The sequence below is a fragment of the Leucoraja erinacea genome, chromosome 20, assembly GCF_028641065.1.
Source record: "Leucoraja erinacea ecotype New England chromosome 20, Leri_hhj_1, whole genome shotgun sequence".
Classification (NCBI taxonomy): domain Eukaryota; kingdom Metazoa; phylum Chordata; class Chondrichthyes; order Rajiformes; family Rajidae; genus Leucoraja; species Leucoraja erinaceus.
In genome coordinates, this window is record NC_073396.1 from 23774669 (window position 1) to 23797708 (window position 23040).

The 23040-nt window shown below is 42.1% G+C and overlaps 1 protein-coding gene across 4 annotated transcripts in view; it reads left to right on the forward strand.

Moving 5' to 3' along the window:
- Positions 1-20711, forward strand: part of traf7 (TNF receptor-associated factor 7) — a 66179-nt gene extending 45468 nt beyond the window's left edge. For 3 of the 4 annotated variants that reach the window (XM_055651669.1, XM_055651668.1, XM_055651670.1), the window contains 14 exons: positions 211-394; positions 1845-1979; positions 4039-4256; positions 6941-7014; positions 8780-8828; positions 9308-9435; positions 10478-10560; positions 10957-10996; positions 11168-11284; positions 11792-11914; positions 14231-14350; positions 15298-15429; positions 15979-16098; positions 17022-20711. In XM_055651669.1, coding sequence (XP_055507644.1) covers positions 211-394; positions 1845-1979; positions 4039-4256; positions 6941-7014; positions 8780-8828; positions 9308-9435; positions 10478-10560; positions 10957-10996; positions 11168-11284; positions 11792-11914; positions 14231-14350; positions 15298-15429; positions 15979-16098; positions 17022-17036 — 1538 coding nt within the window. In that variant the 3' untranslated portion in view covers positions 17037-20711. The remainder of the gene's footprint in view (positions 1-210; positions 395-1844; positions 1980-4038; positions 4257-6940; positions 7015-8779; positions 8829-9307; positions 9436-10477; positions 10561-10956; positions 10997-11167; positions 11285-11791; positions 11915-14230; positions 14351-15297; positions 15430-15978; positions 16099-17021) is intronic. The other variant, XR_008725119.1, reaches the window with a different exon arrangement.
- The last annotated feature ends 2329 nt before the right edge of the window (positions 20712-23040 follow it).

Here is a 23040-nt window from a genome sequence, read left to right on the forward strand (position 1 = left end):
GCGAAAGTGGGATAACAAAGAACTAGTGTGAATGGGTGATCAATGGTCGGTGTGGGCCTAAGGGGGTCTGTTTCCATGCTGTATTTTGCATTGTTTGGAAATCAAAAGTTTAAAATTTCTGTTCATTTTCATCTACAATATATGCAATAAAGTGTAGTGAATTGTGCAGCCTGACTTTAATTTGTTTTTTTTTTGTATGTATATTCCCAGAAAAGTGCCCCGTTGAAAATGCAAAGCTGACCGTTGTAGTTAACAACATCGCAGTGGCAGAACAGATAGGAGAGTTGTTTGTCCACTGTAAATATGGCTGCAAGCCAGCTTCGAATGGAAAACCAGGCGCCTTCGAAGTCAACTCACAAGGATGTCCATTTACTGTCAAACTGAGCTGTAGAAAGTAAGTTGTCATTCATCGTCCCAAACTGTGGCATACTTCTAGTTGCCGATTTGTAGCTCAATAATGTAAGACAAGGCATTTGCATTTATTAGAAAATGTAGTCAATTTGTATCAGTCGAGAATAAACCCTTTCATCACCCAGGTATATGTAATCTCACATCCCAGTTGAAAAGCTTGTTAATCACTGGCTTTGGGTCTTGCTACTGTTTCCTCTGGGTAATGTTCTTCTTATGGTTTTTTGTCTGGTGCTTTAGATAAGTATGTACAGGCACATAGTGAACATTCAATTTAAAAGCTGTCATAAGGGAACACACTGTTGATTGATATTGAGAATAGTAGATTAAGTAATTAAATGCATTGATTGTTTGCTCGATTCATGTTAAAAAGATAACCTTGATTAAACGGTATAATCGTATCACACCGTGTTTGAGACTAATGACTCAACTGTGGAAAACAGCTGTAATTCATATCCAGCATGCCTGTTATCAATATTCACGTGGTTTCTACTCCAGCAGGAACTAGAAGTCAGGGTGTGAAAACTTTATTGCTTTAAAGTTGTTAGGACTAGCTTAGATGGGGCATCTTGTTTGGCAGGGCCAAGTTGGGCTGAAGAGTCTGTATGACTCTATGACCAGAAGGTGAAAGGGTTTGAATTGTATCTCCGCACATAATGCAAATATATATTTCAGAACTGCAGTGAGGGAGTGCCCAATGTCCAAAATGCTATCTTTGGAATAAAACATAAAGCTCTATCCATTGGGTGGGAAGAAACTGAAAGGTTTACACTGAAGATAGACACTGAAAATTTACACTGAAGATAGACACAAAATACTGGAGTAACTCAGCGGAACAGGCAGCATTTCTGGATAGAAGGAATCTCTGGGATTCAGCTGAGTTACTCCAGCAGTTTGTGTCTAAGCTCTATGCATTGTGCAGGTGTAAGAAGAGCAGGAAGAGTCCTTGCTAAAGTAAATACTTTGCTCATATGTCTTGTTGCTGTTAATGAGATCTTAACAGTGTGAATAAGGTTTATATCATTTCAAATTTATCTTATATTTTAGTTTGCATGTGTAATTCTTTTTCCCATTCACCTTATTTTTCCCAACATGTTCACATTTTTATGTTAAATTTAACCCTTGTTTCATTAGAAGACTGCCATTTAACTTGCAAGTAATTAGGAAAGTTTTACCTTCTTATGCACTAACTAAGGGTAAAGCACAATAAACCGTGCTTGAATTTAGATGTTTCAAGTTGGTATCTGGGCAACATTTCTTAGTGGTCACACAATAGTGTGTGAATGTTTCCTCACTTGAGTCAATGTATCAAAATCATAACTGACTGCAATGGAATGTGTGAGTAACTTTATTAGAAATAGGGAAGGAAACAATTCCTCCTGAATAAAATTGTAGAACTAAAACCATCTTATACGAATATTTTTGTCTTTTCACAGAGATCATGAGGGCAGCTGTGATTACAGGCCTGTTTATTGCCCGAATAACCCAAATTGCCCACCGCTGTTAAAAATGAATCTTGATTCCCATCTTAAACAATGTGAACACATCAAATGTCCCCACTCGAAATATGGGTGAGTATTACTTTAATGCATTTGCAAAAATGTCACTTTATTTGCCATCAAATGTTATGTTTAATTGTTTGGGAGTTTGTGGAATAAAATATAAAATAAAAACTAAATTACAACGAATGCATTTAACAGAATATGGTTAGTAACCTGCAGATGTTTAAGCAATAGACAAAGCCATTTCTATTTCCTCATTTCAACATTTCCAGTGAAATTTTCAAATGAATGACTGGTCTGCCTCCAATTTGCCGGCACCCTTGGTTCCAGAGCCTTTCTCGACCTTTCTCGATTATCCGTTTTGCCAGACCAACAGAGGTCATGGCCTCCGTGAGGAGTCCAAAGGTACCAGGACGGTCCGCCTAGGCCGCCAATGGACCAAGAGACTGGCCCGCAAAGTCGGCCTCGGAAGTCGGCGATGGGAGCGGATCTGCCAGCTCCGAACGGGCTGAAGTTCCAGACCCCCGGCTGCAGGAGGCAAATTTGACCTGCCGATTGGCGCTTGCGTCTCGATGAAGTAGAGATCGGCCGCCTTCCCCAGCCTACGCATCACATTTTCGGGGGGACTTGCGAGGAGGATTTCGAGTGTGTCCTGATTAAAGGAGGCGCCAGACCATCAGTTCCTGTAAAAATCGGTGGTGGACCTATAAAAGTGAATTCTCCTCTATACTGGTCCCTTTAGCTAATCACCAACCTGTTGCATGTTCTGTGAAATGGAGCATGTTAAAAATTGATGAACCAGAAGAGATTGACAGATAATGCGAATATCGTGCAAGGTGACTACGTTGCCCAAGATAGAATGCAGTAAAAGTGGTGTGTCCAAAGTCCAATCCTGCCTTCCAGATATTCATTTTTCCTATTCCTATTCCAAAAGAATATAAAGCTGGAAAGAATGCAGAGAAGATTTACGAGGAAGTTGCCAGGACACGAGAGCCTGAGCTATGGGGAGAGGTTGGGCAGGCTAGATTTTTTTTCCTTAGAGCTCAGGAGGCTGAGGAGTGATCTTATGAAGGTGCATAAAATCATGAGGGAAATAGATGTGGTGTGTGCATAGAGTCTTTTTACCTAAGTAGGGGAATCAAGAATCAAAGATTTAATTGGAACCTTTGGGGCACCTTTCCTCGCAAACAAGGTGGTAGCTATATTGAACATGCTGCCAGATCAGGTAGTTGAGGCAGGTGCCATGACTATTTAAAGGACACTTGGACAGGTACATGGATAGGAAATGTTTAGAGGGTAAATGGGATTAGCTTAGATGGGGTATCTTGGTCGGCATGGACAAGTTGGGCCAAAGGATCTGTTCTCTGCTGTGTGACTGACCCTAGGATTAAATGAATAAAAAATTCAACAAATAGCTAAAACTGCAATGTAGTAAGGTTACCTTTGAATTTCCCTGACAACGAGAGGAACTTACAGGACTGAATATTCTCCTACCGCCTCCTGTTAACTTTGAATCCAGGAGAGTTGGTCAGTGTCAATAATTTCTCTCTCTTTAAAATTATTTTATAGCACCCATTCTGTCCTTTGTGGACATTTAATAATTTTTATTTGCAAATGGTCTTTTTTTCACATTAAAGAGCAAATAAGAATTACCATGTTCAGTAGTTCTGCTATAGCATGTGTTTCCATAATAAGGAATGCTGGAGTAACTCAGCGGGTCAGGCAGCATTTCCGGACTATATTGATGGGTGACGTTTCAGATTGGGACCCTAGTTCAGACTGATTGCAGGGGACGGCGAGATAGAAAGCTGGAAGAGAGGAGGGGCAGGACAGAGCATGGCCAGTAATAGGTGAACACAGGCAAGAGGTTTTTTTTCATAGGCCGATTGGTGAACAAATTGCTTGATTTTTATCCCTCCACCTGCATTCCTTCCTGCGGCATCACAATTCAATTCGCAACGTTTCTATCCTCGAGCTTCACAATTTGCAACTCCTCATCTTTTTGGCTCTCACTTGGTTTTGAAGCAAAGTGTACTCTGTTTACCAATCTGTTCTGCTGCTGTAAGTAAGAACTTCATTGTGCTGTTTAGGTAAATATGACAATTAAACACTCTTGATTCTTGATCAGGTGTGCGTTTGTAGGGAATCAGGACACATACGAAGCCCATCTGGAGGTGTGCAAGTTTGAGGGCCTGAAGGAATTTCTTCAGCAGACGGACGATCGCTTTCATGAGATGCAGGTCGGACTGGCTCAAAAGGATCAAGAGATCGCCTTCCTCCGGTCAATGCTGGGGAAACTCTCTGAAAAACTCGACCAGCTGGAAAAGTCTCTGGAACTGAAATTTGGTATGTAGGGGATCCCAGTATTTATTGCATTGGTTGCTAGCTAAATGTGTACAAGAATATCGGCAGTAATTGAACTCTCCCCTCATTTAATGCCATTGACTAGAAGTAGTACTCATTTGGAGTGCTGCATGCAGTTCTGGTCACCCCAATACAGGCAAGATTGTGGAGGCTTTGGAGAGGGTGCAGAGGAGGTTTACCAGAATGCTGCTTGGTTTGCAGGGTTTCAGCTTCTTGAATGCACTTGAGTGTTTTCTATGGAATGTTGAAGGTTGATGGAAGACTTGATAGAATTATATAAAAAGGCTTTGATAGGGTAGACAGTCAGAACCTTTTTCCCAGGGGGGAAGTCCAACATTACAGGGCATAACTCTCTGGTGAGAGGGTGAAAGTTTAATGGAGATATGTTGGGTAAGTATTTTTGACAGAGGGTGGTAGGGGGCCTGGAAGGCATTTCCATGGATGGCGGTGGAGACGGATACAATGGTGGCATTGAAGATGCTTTTAGATAGACACATGGAAGTGCAGGGAGAGAGATATTGATCATGTACGAGCTCAGTTTAATAAGGTATCATGTTTGGCACAAACATTGTGGGCCGAAGGTCCCATTCCTGTGCTGTATTACCTCCCCCCTTGACTCCATGCAAGGACCCAAGCAGTCTCTCCAGGTGTGGCAGAGGTTCACCTGCACCTCCTCCAACCTCATCTATTGCATCCGCTGCTCTAGATGTTAGCTGCTCTACATCGGTGAGACCAAGCGTCGACTTAGGGATCGCTTCGCCGAACACCTCCGCTCGGTCCGCATTAACCAACCCGATCTCCCGGTGGCTCAGCACTTCAACTCCCCCTCCCCTCCCATTCCAAATCCGACCTTTCTGTCCTGGGCCTCCTTCATGGCCAGAGTGAGAACCACTGTAAATTGGAGGAATAGCACCTCATATTTCGCTTGGGCAGTTTGCACCCCAGCGGTATGAACATTGACCTCTAATTTCAGGTAGTCCTTACTGTCTCCTCCCCTTCTCAGCTCTCCCTCAGCCCACTGGCTCCTCCTCTTCCTTTCTTCTTCCCGCCCCCCCGCCACCCTCACATCAGTCCGAAGAAGGGTTTTGACCCAAAACGTTGCCTATTTCCTTCGCTCCATAGATGCTGCCTCACCCGCTGAGTTTCTCAAGCATTTTTGTCTACCTTCGATTTTCCAGCATCTGCAGTTCCTTCTTAAACACTGTACTGTTTATGTTAGCTTTCACTAAATAAATAAGTAAATAAATAAATAAATAGAAGCTTTTGCCTTCATGATGATTCTGCCATTATCTTCAATCTACAGATGGCATCAACATAGCGCAATATAGTTAATTCAGAAAATATTGTAAATATTTATTAAATTCTATTTTTATCTTGTAATTAACAGTGTTGAGTTTAAAATGTCGCTGCTTCTAAGGGTGCTCTTAATTCGTCAGACATGCTCTCATCTCAGAGTAATTTGCTATTTCAGGCAGTGTAGAACAAGTGATAATTTTCAATCTAACCGGGAGAAAAAAGACAGACAATAAATTTCAAAAGGTCATCTTGTAGATCTTAACCATGAATAAGTGAGAAGGAAGGGGATTACTCCATCTATAATATTGCACTAGATATTCCTTGGGGCACTGGAAACTGCAGATGCTGGAATCTTGCAAAAAACAAAGTGCTGGAGGAAGTCCAACCCAAAACTTTGCCTGTCATGTTTCTCCAACACTTTTTATTCTCTGACATAACTATTTGATCAATACACTAGTATGAGCTGCTTTTAGCCATCAGGGTTAATACTTTTTTTTTATGGAGAAGATAATGGTTATCACTTGTACAGAATGGCTGAGGGCAGGCTTGTTCTGAAGTGCTCTGACCACAAAGATTTGGCGATCGTTTTGCTGAACACTTGCGCTCAGTCCGCCTTGGCCTACGCCATCTCCCGGTTTCCAAACACTTTAAATCCTCTTTCCATTCCCATACTGACCTTTCTATCCTGGGCCTCCTCCACAGTCAGAGTGAATCCACACGCAAATTGGAGGAACAGCACCTCATATTTAGTTTGGGCAACTTACAACAAAGTGGTATGAACATTGATCTCTCTATTTATGTAACCCCAGCCTTACCTCTCTATCTCCGCCACCCTGTTTCCATGCCTCTCTTTCTCCACGGTCTGTTTCCATGCTGTATCTTTAAGCTAAAATGCAGTGAATTCTCTATTAGAATCCACTTACTTCTTACATAGCAGCATGTCCATTATTTGTAATATTCTGTACTTGTTGAATAGAAAATGTAAGCACGCTGTCCTTTTTATTCCACTAAAGCAAATTTATCATCTAAGTAATTAACAAGAACTTGCAGGATGAAAACAAGATTGTAAGCTAAAGTTGCAAACCACCTTCAATACAGTAACTGGGGCACCCGGAGAAAACCCACGCGGTCACAGGGAGAACGTGCAAACTCCACACAAACAGCACTTGTAGTCAAGATTGAACCTGAGTCTCGAGGGTTGTGAGATAGCAATTCTACGGCAGTGCTACTGTGCCACCCCAGTAAGCGTTAAAGTTATTCCAAATAATGCATTTGGCCACAAGACATTTTGAAAATGTTTATGGTGGACTTTGAATTACATTAATTGTGATGGACTCAGTTTTGAAACCAGTGTGATTCTATTGTTTCAGATGTTTTGGATGAAAACCAAAGTAAACTCAGCGAGGACCTGATGGAGTTCCGCAGGGATGCCTCGATGTTAAGTGTAAGACCTTTAAAGTTTGTTTCCTAATGCCCAGCTGCAACTGGAGTTCCGAATAACTCCTTTGCCTACAGCCTTCGAGTTTATTTGTTTATGCGAGACGGTCCCTGCTTCTGGGAAAAAAGGATGTTTGTTTTCTGGATGTAGTACAGATGGCACTTCCTGATAATGTTGGGATTACTGGCAGTACACAGAGTAGTGAAGTTCAAAACACATCTTGAAAGTATTCTTTCAAAAACATGGAAAGATGAAAAACAGGACAGCAAACATTTAGTTCCTATTTCCGTAAATTGTCTGCGAGTCTGTCTATGATTAACACAAATCTAACACCATATTCTTCACTCTGGAATGTTGAGTAAGCTGTAAATAAATGCAATAAAAAGGAACTGAAGATGCTGATAGACACAAAGTGCTGGAGTAACTCAGTGGGTCAGCCAGCATCTCTGGAGAAAATAGATAGATGACTTTTCAATTCAGAACCCTTCTTTAGTCTGAAGAAGGGTCCCAACCCCAAATGTCACCAATCCATTTACCCCAATGTGAATGAATGTACATGTATTTATTTATTAAATGTAGTTTCATTTCTTGTTCTGACTTTTGTCATGATTTTCGTCAAATTACTGTGCAGTTCCTTTTTGTACTTATTTGCTCACCCCCCCCCTTAATAATTGTACAGTTTTGTTCATAACATAGTTCCTGAAAAATACAAGAACTAAAGCGTCACACACGCACAAACATTGCAAATATTACAATTGCTAACCAACTCAAGTGCATGACTGCATACTCAAGGATGACCTTTTAATGTCTCTAAACTGAGAACTAGTTGCATTTTATGTATTTTTTAACTTTGACATTAATGGGATTTTCAGTAAATAATTTGCAGATTATCCACGCTGAGCAGGCACTTTCCTGTGCTGTTGCTTTATATTGTTAGCCTCGCACTTCCAATCATTTAGGAACCATTCAATTCAAGACTTCTAAGCTGCAAAATCCATCTGACAAACTCCACCCCTGAACCTATGCAGCCTGTCCCTGTCAACATTCATTTTCTTTGAGAGAGTCAAATAGCACAGAAATAGGCCCTTCAGCCCAACACGCCCATGATGATCAAGATCCCCCATCCACGTTAGTCCCACCAGCTTGCATTGGCCCATATCTCTCCAAACTTATACTATCCATGTACCAGTCCAAATGTATTTTGAATATTGTTACAGTACATTACAGATGTGCTGCTGCAAGTAAGAGTTTTGTTGTTCTATTTTGGGACACATGACAATAAAACACTCTTGTCTCGACTCCCTCCACTGGCACCTTGTTCCATAATATCCATCATCCTCTGTATCAAAAGATTGCCCCTCAGTTTCCTATTAAGTCTTTCTCCCCTCACCTTAAACATACATCCTCTAGTTCTTGATTCCCCTACTCTGGATACAAGACTCTTGTGCATTCATCCTATCTATCCCCCTGATTTTGTACACCACCTGCACTCGAAGGAGTAAGTTCCTAGCCTGCCCAACCTCTCTCTATAGCTCTGGCCCTCGAGTCCCGGCACCATCCTCATAAATCTTCCCTGCACTCATTCCAGCTTAGCGACATCCTTCCTATAGCAGGGTGACCAAAACTGAACGCGATACTCCAAATGCAGCCTCACCAATGTCTTCTACAATTGTAACATAACATGGATAATTGTAATATTGCATTCACATGTTATATTGTATTGTACTTTTTATATTACATTTTAAGTGATGTGAATTTTATTTTATTGTAGGATGAACTTTCACATATCAATGCCAGATTAAACATGGGAATCCTGGGTTGTAAGTATTGCTTGAAATATCTTCCTTCAAAATATATACAGATGCAGAATAAATGTCTGCACATCAATGCAAAATAAGTATGTAGTGGAAGCCTATTCATTTCCTGAAGATATTTGGTGATTTTACTTGACATGTAATATTGTTGTAGACTTTAAAGGCCACAAAGTGCTGCAGTAATTCAGTGAGCCAGGCAGTATCTCTGGAGAACATGGATAGGTGACTTATCGGGTTAGGACACTTCTTCTGACTCATAAATCTTCTCTGCACTTTTTCCAGCTTATTTTATTAGTCTGAAGGAGGGTCCTGACCCGATACGTCACTTATCCATGTTGTCCAGAGATGCTGCCTGATCCGCTGAGTTACTCCAGTGCTTTGTGATTTTTTTGTGTAAACCAGCATCTGCAGTTGTTTCTACTACTGGTTGTAGACGTTGTCAGCAGCTGACTACTGAATTGATCAGTGCTTTGTTGTGTTTTCAGCTTACGACCCTCAGCAGATATTTAAGTGCAAGGGTACCTTTGTGGGTCACCAAGGACCGGTGTGGTGTTTGTGTGTCCACTCTACGGGCGATCTCCTCTTCAGTGGCTCCTCAGATAAAACAATCAAGGTGCGTTCTTTGACTCTTGTTATAATCTGAGCTCACTTGAGAATACATTATTTTGAAATGGTCCTTAGTGCTTTATTGTCACGTGCAAACACGCAGAGAAATTATTTTTTTTACATTCAGTTCAATAAAGTATTGCCGTACCGAAGCACAATCCCCGATTAGGAAAGTGTACAGAAATAGTTCACTAAGACCATGTGCAAGTTTTGGCGCCATTTTCAAAGTCCAGTCCATGATTTTGGTCTTATGAACGATGCCTGATCCAAGCTTCTTTGGACGTTTGGATCGACCAGTGAACCGACATCCCTCTGCTAGCCCGTCCACCTTTGTGCCCCAGGGGCGTCTCCCACAGCCGACCTTGAGGGCGCGGAAGAACAAACCCCGGTTCACTACCATACCGGCCTTGCTCCTTGTGTCCGTTGTTGCTCCATCTTCTCCGGTCTCTGGTCTTTGGGGGATGAGCAGGGTCAGGCTTGGCGGCTTCCTCCTACAGTCTGGGACCCGCACCGGGTATTTTTCATCTTCCACAGACCACCACAACTGTTATGTATTGACTGGAGCAATAAGAGCAATGGTAAAACAGTTAAACAGTAATTTACTATCTGACTTCAAACATGGTACATCACCCAACCTAACATAAAATGGCTGCAGCCTAACAAACCGTGTCCCGGCTAAAACATGCGCAAATCCCACGTCGCTGTCATTGGATGGTCTGCCCAATCTACCGAGCACACGCGCATCTGTGACGTTCCTGGCCGGCACGCATATGCGGTAGTTAACTGTTCGGGATTAAATATTTTAATATTTACTTTGTTAAACAAAAAAATAAATATTAAAATAATTTTCAAAGTTCCTCATTCTGATCTATTTTTTCGCTATATATTCCAGCATCTGATCTCTTGTGCCTCAAGTGTGACGTTTCATGACACTCCCTTGAAGTGTCTTGACATATTGCACTGTTTTCTCTATAAATATCGATTGCTTTGTTAATATTCCTGCTGTAATTATCACGCAAAATTAAGAGCTGATCTCACACCCACTTTAGGTGTGGGACACCTGTACCACATACAAGTGCCAGAAGACACTGGAGGGACACGATGGTATAGTCTTAGCTCTTTGCATTCATGGGTATGTAATAAAGTTTCATAAATCTCTTTGGTTGATCTTGCTTGGTTCTATTCTTCACTAACAGTCAGAAAACCACATTTTCTTTTGCTCCCGTTTTAAAGTCTTTACGTTATAGAGCTATACATTTATCAATAGTCGAGGCTCATACTATTAAATCTCTCTCTAACCGCTTACAGTACTATCTACCTCAATTTAAACGTTTGCTTAAGATCTCCCACTTTCACCCAGTTTTGGCTACCTTTCCAACATCTCTTAGCTTGGCTGTATCAAATTCCATTTAATAATGCTTGGGATATTTTTTGCTATGTTAAAGATGCCATATTTTCTAGTGAATGCAAGATTTTAATTAAAACCTAAATAAAGTGTACATTTTCTCCTTTTAATTTTCATTTGTAGGAACAAGTTGTACAGTGGCTCGGCAGACTGCACCATAATTGTAAGTGTGCTAATTATTGTAGAAACTCGTGTAAAATGTTTTGCATTTTCTCATGTTTGTAGAATGTTTTAATTATGGGTAGTTAGGCAAGAACCTGCAGGTTTTGTTTATTGGGTTTTGCTTGTACTCAGATGCCTGTTCATTACTTTTTGCTCTTTGTTCACACTCTAGGTTTGGGACGTTCCAGCTTTGCAAAAAGTCAATACCATTAGGGCACACGACAATCCAGTTTGCACTTTGGTATCGTCTCAAAACATGCTCTTCAGTGGCTCACTTAAAGCTATTAAGGTAATAAATCTTTAGACTTTACTTTAGACTTGAAAATTACAGCGTGGAAACAGGCTCTTCGGCCCTCTGTGTCCGCCCCAACCAGCAATCCTCCCGCACACTATCCTGCGCACTGGTCATACATTGTAAAACCAGCCCCTTCGGCACAATTTGACCAACATGTCCCATCTACACTAGTCCCACCTGCCTACATTTAGCCCATATCCCTCAAAACCCTGTCCTATCCATGTGCCTGTATAACTGTTTGTTAAATGTTGCACTATTGCTAGGTACAATTTACAATTTTACCAAAGCCAATTAAACTGCAAACCTGCACGTCTTTGGGATGTGGGTGGGAACCGGAGCACCCAGAGAAAACCCATGTGGTCACGGGGAGAATGGACAATGTCCGTATAGACAGCACCCGTAGTCAGGATTGAACCCGGGTCTCTGGCGCTGTAAAGCAGCAACTCTACCGTCCCTGCATTGTATTTTAATCGCACCATTTTAATGTGATTCATTCCTAAGGTTTGGGACATTGTGGGCACAGATCTGAATCTGAAGAAGGAGCTCACTGGTTTGAATCACTGGGTACGGGCACTGGTGGCATCTCAGAACCATCTTTACAGCGGGTCCTACCAAACAATCAAGGTTAGCATGCTGTTCCTATTTTTGTGTGTGGTTCAAGCCTCGAGTTGTGCTGTTCCGTGCATGGAACCTAAAAGACACCAGCACACTCATAAATGAATAACATTTGCTATGTGCAGTTTTTGTGACCTATACTTTGTACCCAGTGGCTGTGCCTCACAGATTAGCAGCTTCTGGTCTGCTGTGTACAAGTGCTCTGAGTAGGTATTTAACAGGCAATTAAACTTGAAATCATGTGTAAATGTCATTGTTCCCATTTTGGTACATATGACAATTAAACATTGTCGTATGTTTAATTGGCTTATGTACCAAAATGGGAACAATGAAATTCTTTCTTGCAGCAGCGCATCAGGTCTGTAAACACTCATTGATAACAAATATACAATGGAAAGTTCAATAAATTTGAAAATAAAATAGGTAGAGCAAAACAAATGCCCAATGTCCCAAGTGGAATCATGTTCATAAGTTATAGGAGCAGATTTGGACCATTCGACCCATCAAGTCTACTCCACCATTCAATCATGACCAATCTATCTTTCCCTTTCAGCCCCATTGATCCTGCCTGCTCCCTTACTAATCAAGACAGTTAGTAGTTTAGTTGGTGTTTGTAGTGTTTCAAGAGCCTGATGGATGTTGAGAGAAAGCTGCTCCTGAACCTGTGGGTTGCGTTTTTTTCCCGATGGCAGGAGTGAAATGAGAGCGAGGCCAGGGTGGTGAGAATTCATGATGATTCGGGCTGCGTTTTTGAGTCAGCGTGTCCTGTAGATCCCATCAATGGTGGGGACGTCAGTACCCATGATAGACCAGGCAGTGTCCACCACCTTTTGTAATCGCCTTCATTCCTGGGCATTTGAGTTGTGTGTTAAGATCTGATTCATGGATGGTAATAATATCATCCTCTTTTGTAATATTACAAATAGCACTTCCACATTTGAAAATAATACTTTTAAACATTGATCTTGTAAAATATATCCGATCCAAAGTGCCTGAACTTTGGAGAAGGTTCTGGGGAAGTTAAAAATGTACAATATCTGGAGTTTCGACCAATTTTATGTTCAGAATTTTAGGTCAGAAATGAACATTGCACATTCCATATCTTTCGGGGCCAATCTACAACTAGAATTTTTCCACAAATCTGTACAGACACAAAATTGGCCTCATTTGTACATTTTGTTTAGGGAATCATCTGCATGTACTATTCCTGCCAACTCTCCGTTTAGCAGCAGTCTTTGTAGTTTGCCAGTGTTTCATGTTATGCTTTCAAATCCAGATAATTTCTCTGTATCTATGGTAACAACTGTATAACTAATAGATGTGGCACTGCTTGCTTGTTTTCATTAGAAGAGATGGGTCCACTCAGCAGATTAGTTTTAAAGGATTAGTTTCCTGCTGATCTGAATTAGATAGAAGCAAGATCCATCTTTCAGATAGATGTCTTATTTCAGATTGTATTGCATCACCCACACAATTCCTTACCCGCAGTTGCTACCTCCAAAACAAGACTTAATTAGTCCTCCTGAAGAGCCATCTACCGTACAAAGGATTAGTCCCGTGTGGAATATACACTGTGTTTATGAGTGATTGATTGAAAAATCCATAATGGAAACAGGCCCTTTGGCCGACTGAGTCCATGACAACCATTGATCATCTTTTTAGTTTAGTTTAAAGATGCAGTGTGGAAACAGGCCCTTTGCCCCAACGAGTCCGTGCCGACCAGCTATCCCCGTACACCAGCACTTTCCTATACACTGGGGATAAATTACAATTTTTACAGAAGCCAATTAACCTACAAATCTATACGCCTTTGGAATGGGGGAGCAAACCGGAACACCCAAAAAAAAACCCCATAAGGTCACAGGGAGAACGTACACACTCCGTACAGACAGCAGTCAGGTTTCAACCTGGATCTCTGACGCAGTAAGGCAGCAACTCTATCGCTGAGCTCCCGCCTTTCACACCAGTTCTGTTATCACACTTTCACATCTTTAAGAAATGGGGAAAGGTGTGCGATCACAGAGACAACTTGCAAACTCCCTTCAGACAGCATCCATGGTCAGAATGATCATAGCTCAGGGGAGTTTAGAGATACAGCATGGGAAACTTCTTCAGTCTAAGATCAGGGGGAGGGAAACTGGAGGTATGAAAAGGTTCAGAACAAAACGGAGCCAGCACTGATGAGCAAGGAAAGATGGAGCCCACAGTGGTCCATTGTTGGCTGTGGAAGATTATGTCAAATAAAGTTTAGCTGTTGAAGATTTGGGTTTTTTAACAAGTAACGTTAACTCTAAACTCTAATGGATATCTGGGTTTTATCTGCAGATATGGGACATAAGAACTTTGGACTGTGTGCATGTGCTGCAGACTTCTGGCGGAAGTGTTTATTCTATCGCGGTTACAAATCACCACATCGTGTGTGGGACATATGAAAACCTCATCCACGTAAGTAGTTCCTTTCCACAGAGCAAATTGTTTAATTACCAACCTGTCGTGGGTCGAAAACTAGGCGGGTTACAATTACCAAAGGACTGCAGCATTGTGAGTTGCTGCCTTCCAGATGAGCCATCAAAACTCAGCCCTATCTGAGCTCTCAGTGTAATGTAAAGAACCAAAGGTACTATTCCAGAAAACAAGTCCAGAAGTTGTCTTATCTTGGCCAACATAAACTCCTCTGAATTCATCAGCACTAAAACACCCAGGTCACTATTTGTGCAACTTTACTCGGCACAAATTGACCGCTGTGTGGCCTCCATTACTCCAGAGTTTAGTTTAGAAATGCAGCATGGAAACAGGCCGTTTGGCCCAAGTCCACGTTGACCAACGATCACCTGTATGCTAGTTCATTATCCTACACTCTAGGGATAATTTACAGAAGCCAATTAACAATAAATCCGCACGTCTTGTGATGTGGGAGGAAACCGGACCACTGGGAGAAAATCCAAGTGGTTGCAGGGAGAACGTACAAACTCTGTACAGACAGCACCCATAGTCAGGATTGAACCGGGTTTCTGCCGCTGCTCCTAGAAAAGAAGATTGGCGGGTCTGGCAGCATCTCAGGAGAAGATGGATAGGTGACCTTTCGGGTCGGGATGCTTCTTCTATTGATACCCTTAATCCTCCTGTTCCCCAACAACCCTGGGGTAATTGTCAGTGACCATTTGACCAACCCAACCCGTGTATCTTTGAAGACAAGACACTGCAGATCCCAGCATATCTTTTGGACATGGGAAGAAGCCAGAGCACCATCGGGAATGCTACCAGGTCGCAGGGAGAACGCTTGGCCTCCACACAGATAGTAAGCGAGGTCAGGATCAAACCTGCGCCACTTCAGTATGTTTTGAGGTTGTGAACAAACTGCAATTTTGTAATCCTTTTAACTCCTTTTCAAGGTGTGGGATATAGAATCTAAAGAGCAGGTCCGAACTCTAACTGGTCATGTGGGCACAGTATATGCCTTGGCTGTGATTTCAACGCCAGATCAGACCAAAGTCTTCAGTGCATCTTACGACCGGTCGCTCAGGGTAAGTTATCATCTCAGTTCAATGTAGGAAATATATCACCTTGTCCCTTTTTTAATGATCCAATGATGATTTATGATCAAATATACCACGGTACAATGAAAGTTTTCTTGCATACAGAGTAGTAAGATTGTTGTCATACCTGGGTACAATTGCCAGTTAAGTACATAATAAATAAAAACTAAGCCTATATACAGGTTTTGGCGCAATTTTTAAGTTCCAGCTGCAGCTGACTGAAGGCATAAAGGCACGTTGCAGCCATAGCCTCTATCCGGTTTCCCCGCGAACCGTCGACGCTCTCCTCACCTGGCCATCTTCAACCTTCGCCTGGGCATCTCCCGCAGCCAACTATGAGGGCGTGGAATGTAAAACCTTCTTACTGGCCCTTTGTCCACCATCTGCCACTGTCGCCAACTCCCTCCACTTCCTCTCCGGTTCCCGATCTTCAGGGACGAGCGGGGCCTGGGCTTGGCGGTTTTCCTCTCCCAGCCCCAGTATATATTATAATTGTTGTTTCCAATATCCATGTGCATGAATATAATTTTGCTCTAGGTTTGGAGTATGGATAACATGATCTGCACACAGACCCTGCTCCGTCACCAGGGCAGTGTCACCGCACTAGCTGTCTCCAGAGGACGTCTCTTCTCGGGTGCAGTGGATAGCACAGTTAAAGTAAGTGTTTTATTTTATAAAATCAAATAACAAACTAAAAATTCAAGAACTGCGAAGTATCTGAAGAGAAAAGACAGGATTTGACCTTTTGGATATAGCCAGGATTAAGCAAGTCATGTTCATTTATTCTGAACTTACTTGCAATATAGATGAGGAACAACCATTGGATCCAGAGTGCTGGACTAACTGGGCGGGTCAGGCAGCTTCTCTGGAGAACATGGATTGGTGATGTTTCGGGTCGGGGCCCTTCTTCAGACTGAAGGACAGCACAGTGGCACAGCGGTAGTTGCGTGGGTTTTCTCCGGGTGCACCGGTTTCCTCCCACATTGCAAAGATGTGCAGCTTCGTAGGTTGATTGGTTTTGGTAAAATTGTAATTTGTGCCGAGTTCGTAGGAGTCCAGTCTGAAGAAGGATCCCAACCCCAAACATCACCTATTCTTGTTCTCCAGAGATGTTGCCTGACCTGCTACGTTATTCCAATACTTTGTCCTTTTGTGTAAACCAGCATCTGCTGCTCCCTGTTTCTACAAGAACCAATGCACGCTGCTAATCTGAATATCTGAAGGATCCAGCTAAGGTACCTCATTGTTACATAGTGGATTTTGGGTTAGTATATTAACAAGGACAGAGCGCAAGGAATAGAGTTGGTGAGGCTGCGATTTGAGCTGGAACGAGTACAGAGAAGATTTGCATGGATAACAAAAAGAAAGGACAGACAGACAGTTGGCGAGGCAGCCACTGCTGGTGGCGCTAACCTTAGTCAGGATTGAACCTGGGTCTCGGGTGCTGTAAGGCAGCAACTCTATCGCTGCACCACTGTGCGGCAATTGTATGATTTCTCCATCACCGCTTCTTCACTTGGCAAATCCATTCTTCATTGTTGGCCAGAAACCCACTAACATTTTTGTTTTCTTCCTTCCAGGTCTGGACCTGTTAGGACACAAGATTTCCTAAACGGACTGCAGCATTCTCCGCGGCTCAATTTTCCAATGTGGAGGTTTTTATTGGAATGGAAGCAAAGCCAACACGACGTGGCTGCCACAATGCAATCTGTTCTAAGATTGCAGATCTTTTTTTTTTCTTCTTTAATCTCACAAGCGTGATATGCTCTGTAAAGGAAGGCACAGCAACAGGTTTTCCAGTGGGGAAATAATTCTCCCATTGCCAGCCCACTAGAATTAACCAAGTTGTGAAGGAATTGATTGAAGGTGTGGCACATGATGTGCACTGTAAAGTAGCCTTCATAATTATGGTGTGATTTTTTTTTGTGTAGTTCATATATGTAGAGGAGCCTGCATTCAGGTGTGTGTGTGTGTGTGTGCACCCCTGAGTTCTCCCACCTCATTAACCAAATGGATCAAACCCATTCTGAGTAACCGAAAATGAAAGTCGCAGGGAAATGAATTGCGGCTCACTTAAGAGTTGACGTTGTGGGCCTTTCGTTAGCCTTGCTGTTTCTGCATTGTTTTGCGCTGTTTCAAGTGCATACCAACAAAAAGGCTGGTTTATGAGCTGCAGCTAAGTGAGATCTTCAACCCGTGTATCAGCCAACCTTAATTTGATCTGTGTTTACTTTTATAAGAACAATTTTACATTCATGTCATAAAAGCAGAATTCGGTCATTCTGCCCACCGAGTCTACTCCGCCATTCCGTAGTGGCTGATCTGTCTATCACTCCCAACCCCATTCTCCGGCCCACTCCCCGCATCCTGTGACACCCTTTCTAATCAAGAATCTCTGCTTTAAAAAATCCCCATTTGTATTCTAGCAATGCAGTATGATCATTGAAGCTGCACTCTCTTTACTTTCTGTATGCCTTCTTAACACAAATTGTCACCAAACAGCTGTAATGAGGTACGATTTCTCCATCCTGCTTACTCGCTTGGCAAATCCAGTGTTCCAAATAAAAAAAATCATCCTTTGCCAATGTTTTAGCAGCTGAGACATAACAACGATTTCACATTGAAAGTAATATCTGCTGCTGCTGCTTGCTCATTTCTATTTTATAGTGGTTCATACAGGATCGTTACTTAATTGCTGTTAAAATGAAATTAATAAGGTTTTAAAATGAGTCTGGCTGCAGCAAACTTCTTGAACAATCAGTGTTGTGCAATTATTGATTTTGACACAGTACATGAATTTTAATAGGAAGCTTAAATAGACGTGAATAGGAAAATGGAATTGTCCATAGCTCCCTTTTTATGTGTTTCCGAAGCTGGACATGTATGAGGTCTTTCCTCCCACTGGGTCTCCCAATAGTTCACTGACTAATATACAAAATGGTGCAGTACTCAACCCCAGTATCTAGCTATGTTTAGATCAGCCAGAGTGCTTTCAATTGCCCTCTGTATCCCAAACCCAGGCGACCCAAGATTCATCCAGGATCCCATTCTGTTCGTGTGCCATCTTTGTGGGGTTTGCATGTTCTCCCTGTGACTGCACGGGTTTACTGGAATATCCAGTTTCCACTCAGGTAGGCCAAAGGGGCCTGTTTCCATGCTGTATCTCTAAACTTAACTAAACTCCTGGGGAACATTGGCACTTCATCAAAATCACTAACTTGAGAGAGGATGAGTAGAAAATTGTGGGAAAGGTTCCAGTTTTTGCCCTTGGACACAATGTGAGGTTGATATTCAGAAGTCAGTGGCTTTCTTCCACTAAGAGCCTTAGAACTGATATCCAATGTGAATTATGCATTTGTGTACAAGCGTTGCCTCTTCGTTGCACATGAAATATCTGCTGTTTACTATTAGAATGCATGTAAATGCACAGTTTACTATTAATATAGTAAAACCATACATATTTGGTGCAATCACCCATGCAAGTAAGCACCATCTGCATGCGTAAATCTTCCTTTTTCTTAAATTTTATGTGGCACATGATTTAAAAGCTATAAATAAGACCCAGTCTAAAAATTAAACAATTCCACTTGTTCAGCTGCTCTATATTAATGTGCAAGTCTAAATTGTTGGCTTCTGGGAGTTAGAATAAGGTTGTGTACATAGATTTACCCAAGGAAGGATCCACCTGTTACAAAATGTAGTATATATTTGAATATATCAAATATTTCAATAGGAATCATTTATATAAGTATAGATATCATGTGATTTGAGATTGTGACTGAAAATCAATATTCAATAATCATAGATTATGGATGGATATTGAATGAATGTTAACTGTGTACATGAGAATTACAGGTAGACATTTTGTTAGTTTACAATGCAAGCATACATTTCAACATGATTGAAAGCCTCCACAATGCGTGCATTTGGTTAAAATTAGCCTGTTTTAAAAATAAAATCTTTTCTAATGAGATAAGTGCCTATTTTTTTAGAGCTCGACTATACCTGCATTTAGCTCATGGCCACTAGTCACAGCATTAGTCGTAAAATGGAGACACAAGGAACTGCAGATGCTAGGATCTTGTGTAGAACATGCAGTGCTGGAGTAACTCAGCGGGTCAGGCAGGATCTCTTGAGGACATGGTCTGAAGAAGGGTCCCAACATGAAACGTCGCTCATCCATGTCTTCCAGAGATGCTGCCTGACGCGTTGAGTTACTCCAGCACTTCATGTTCTACACAAGATCCCAGCATTTGCAGTTCCTTGTGTTCCACTGCATTAGTCGCGCTAATCTATCTGTTGGTGAACAGGCATGTGGTGAAAGCTTACCACAGTGAACATTTCAGAAATGCACTCTAGCTGAGATAAGAAACGTTATCCCCTGGTTTGTTGCGTTGAACGCATGTCACTCGCAGCCCCACACATGCAAAGGAGATGTGTAGCTGCAACAGTGTTCTCCAAGGAAACTGCAACCGAACTGGCATTGTGCCTGTTGTAGAAGGGCTGGTTTCATGTCACTTAAATTCTGCATTGCATGCACACACGCACGCACACACACACACACACACGTTTAGCATGGATGTATTTTATATTGAAACAGAGAATCTCTGTTTTAAACACCTATTTTTTAAAATTATAAATGTTTTAAAGAATAATTAGTTGGAAAAACTGCAACAAATACAAAACAGAAAAGGACCATGCATTTTGTCGGCCTCTTTGTCCTGATTTGCAGAACTATTTAGAAATGCCTTACCAGGTTTATTTTCAGGAGTTCAGTACTTGAAAGCCAGCAGACTCTTCACCTGTTGGAAAAGTGGTTTGGTCTGTTGTTTTGGGGCATTGCTGAGAAATATAAACTGAGACTTAAACGCAAGTTGTTGCCAAATGCATACTTGATCCAGACATGGGTTTTGATTTGCCATTCCAAATCGCTCTTCCTTCCACCCTCCGCCTCTTATCATACATAGTTCTGCCCAAGCAAGATAAGCGATAAATTAATCAAGGTGCCATTATAATTTGTGTACAATGCCCCATTCTACTGGGTGCCTGCCACATTGAGGCCCAGACACTGTCAACCACTTCGAGTATATCCATCTGCTGCTTCCATCATTGTCTGGTACCCAACTAACCTAGAGAAGTAACCAAAGTTCCTTACCGTAAATTTGCACCAATATTGTGTTGAAAACGATTGTGAAACTGATGTGTTATGTGACTGTAAATTTTTATTATTTTGTTAAAAGTATTTACAACAATAAATCATCCTTCCCAACTCTATTGTGTGTGTGGGTTTAATTCAAACTCTCAAAAGATTACATTTGCACAGCTGTATATAGTAAATACGTAACCGTCCAGGTGAGATGGTGGAATAGGCTCGAGGTTATGGGTATAAAATAAAGGAAAAGAATAATGTGAGGTGAAGATAGTGGTTTAGCTCGATGTGGTTGAAATCTGAAAATAGGTTCTATGTGTCGGAAGGAACTGCAGATGCTAGTTTATACCGAAGATAGCCACGATAAAGAATAGGTGACGTTTCGGGTCGGATCCTTTCTTCAGACTGCAGTCTATCTACACTGGCTACAGATATGTCCGAGGCCACGAACAATTTGTATGGTGGCAGTGGAAATGAGTTAAACTAGAAACACTAGTAGAGTCGGCAGAGGGACGATGGGCCAAATAGCCGTTTCCTGTACCCTAACCATTCTATGATTCTGATGGAAACTTTTCCTTTTAGCTTGGTCACACCAATCAAGAGATCCTCTCGTTGCTACCTTGCAAACTGACCAAGATGAACAGAAAAAGCTGTTTTATTGATAACGACATAGGACACAGGCAGCTTGAGTCAGGGCAACACTATAGTCCAACTCTAATTGTTCTGTAGCCACAGGGGAACACCAATCTCCAGAGGGATTTCACAATCGGGGCCCCATTGCCAAAGATTTGTGCCATACAGAGGGCAAAAAGTGTGCATATCCCTCTGAGGAACAAGCTGATTAAGATACACAAAAAAGCTGGAGAAACTCAGCGGGTGCAGCAGCATCTATGGAGCGAAGGAAATAGGCAATGTTTCGGGCTTCAGCCCGAAACTTTGCCTATTTCCTTCGCTCCATAGATGCTGCTGCACACGCTGAGTTTCTCCAGCTTTCTTGTGTACCTTCGATTTTCCATCATCTACAGTTCCTTCTTAAACAAGCTGATGGTGTTCAAGGCAGGCGTTCTCTGCATGCTAGTCTCAGAAGCAGATTGCAATTATTATCACTGCACTCTTAAACTTCTATTCCAACAGCAGCATTAACTATGCCATCTACACTACATCGGCAAGGCCACCAGCATAATCAAGGCCGTATCTCACCCCGGGCACTCCCTCTTCTCACTTCTCCCAACAGACAAGAGATACAGAAGTGTGAAAACATGCACCTCTAGATTCAGGGTACACAAAAATGCTGGAGAAACTCAGCGGGTGCAGCAGCATCTATGGAGCGAAGGAAATAGGCGACGTTTTGGGCCGAAACCCTTCTTCAGACTGATGGGGGATGGGGGGGAGAAGGAAGGAAAAAGGGAGGAGGAGGAGCCCGAGGGCGGCAGGATGGGAGGAGACAGCTCGAGGGTTAAGGAAGGGGAGGAGACAGCAAGGGCTAGCAAAACTGGGAGAATTCAACGTTCATGCCATCCGGACGCAAGCAACCCAGGCGGAATATGAGGTGCTGTTCCTCCAATTTCCGGTGTTGCTCACTCTGGCAATGGAGGAGATTCAGGGACAGTTGCTTCAAAGCTGTTAGTCAACTGAACCATCCTATCGTCAACTAGAGCCTTGGACTACTGTAATCAGACTTTACTGGACTATATCTTACTTTAAATGTTATTCCCTTTATTATTTAAAATTCAGAGATCTCTGCACCCTAACACTATCCATACATGCATTAGGGACAATTTTACCAAGCCAATTAACCTACAAAACTGTCTTTGGAGTGTGGGAGGAGACCAGATCTCCCAGGGAAAACCCACGCAGGTCACGGGGCAAATGTACAAACATTGTACAGAAAGCTTCCGTAGTCGGTATCAAACCCGTGTCCCTGGCGCTGTAAGGCAGCAACTCTACCGCTGCGCCACTGTGTAGCCCTGTATCTTAACCTGTATCTACACTGGACGATTTCATTGTTATCGTGTATAATCTTTCCGCTGACTAAATAGCAAGCAACCAAAGGGCTTTCCACTATACCTCAGCACACGTGACAATTAATTAATAACGAATCAGGCAGGTTTTTGCAACTGCTGTTTAATCGCCCATTGTAAAGTGCTCTCTTGAGTAAGTGAATGGGAGGAACTGGGACTTGCTGGGAATGTGGGGAGAATAAAGTGCCATTGCTCTAGTATTGGTGTAAATAGTTGCTTGATGATCTGTGATGAAGTCCCTGTTTCCATGATCTAGAACTATAATTGTTCCAGTTCTTTTAATTGCAGCTTTAATTGTTGTAATTCAGATTCTTCTGAGATGGAATTCAGCCCAGGATTATGGTCAAAGTAACTTAACCAGAATATTACCAGCATTTCTGTAACTCCATCTCCTGGGATATGAGCATACCAATTTAAATATTGCAGTGG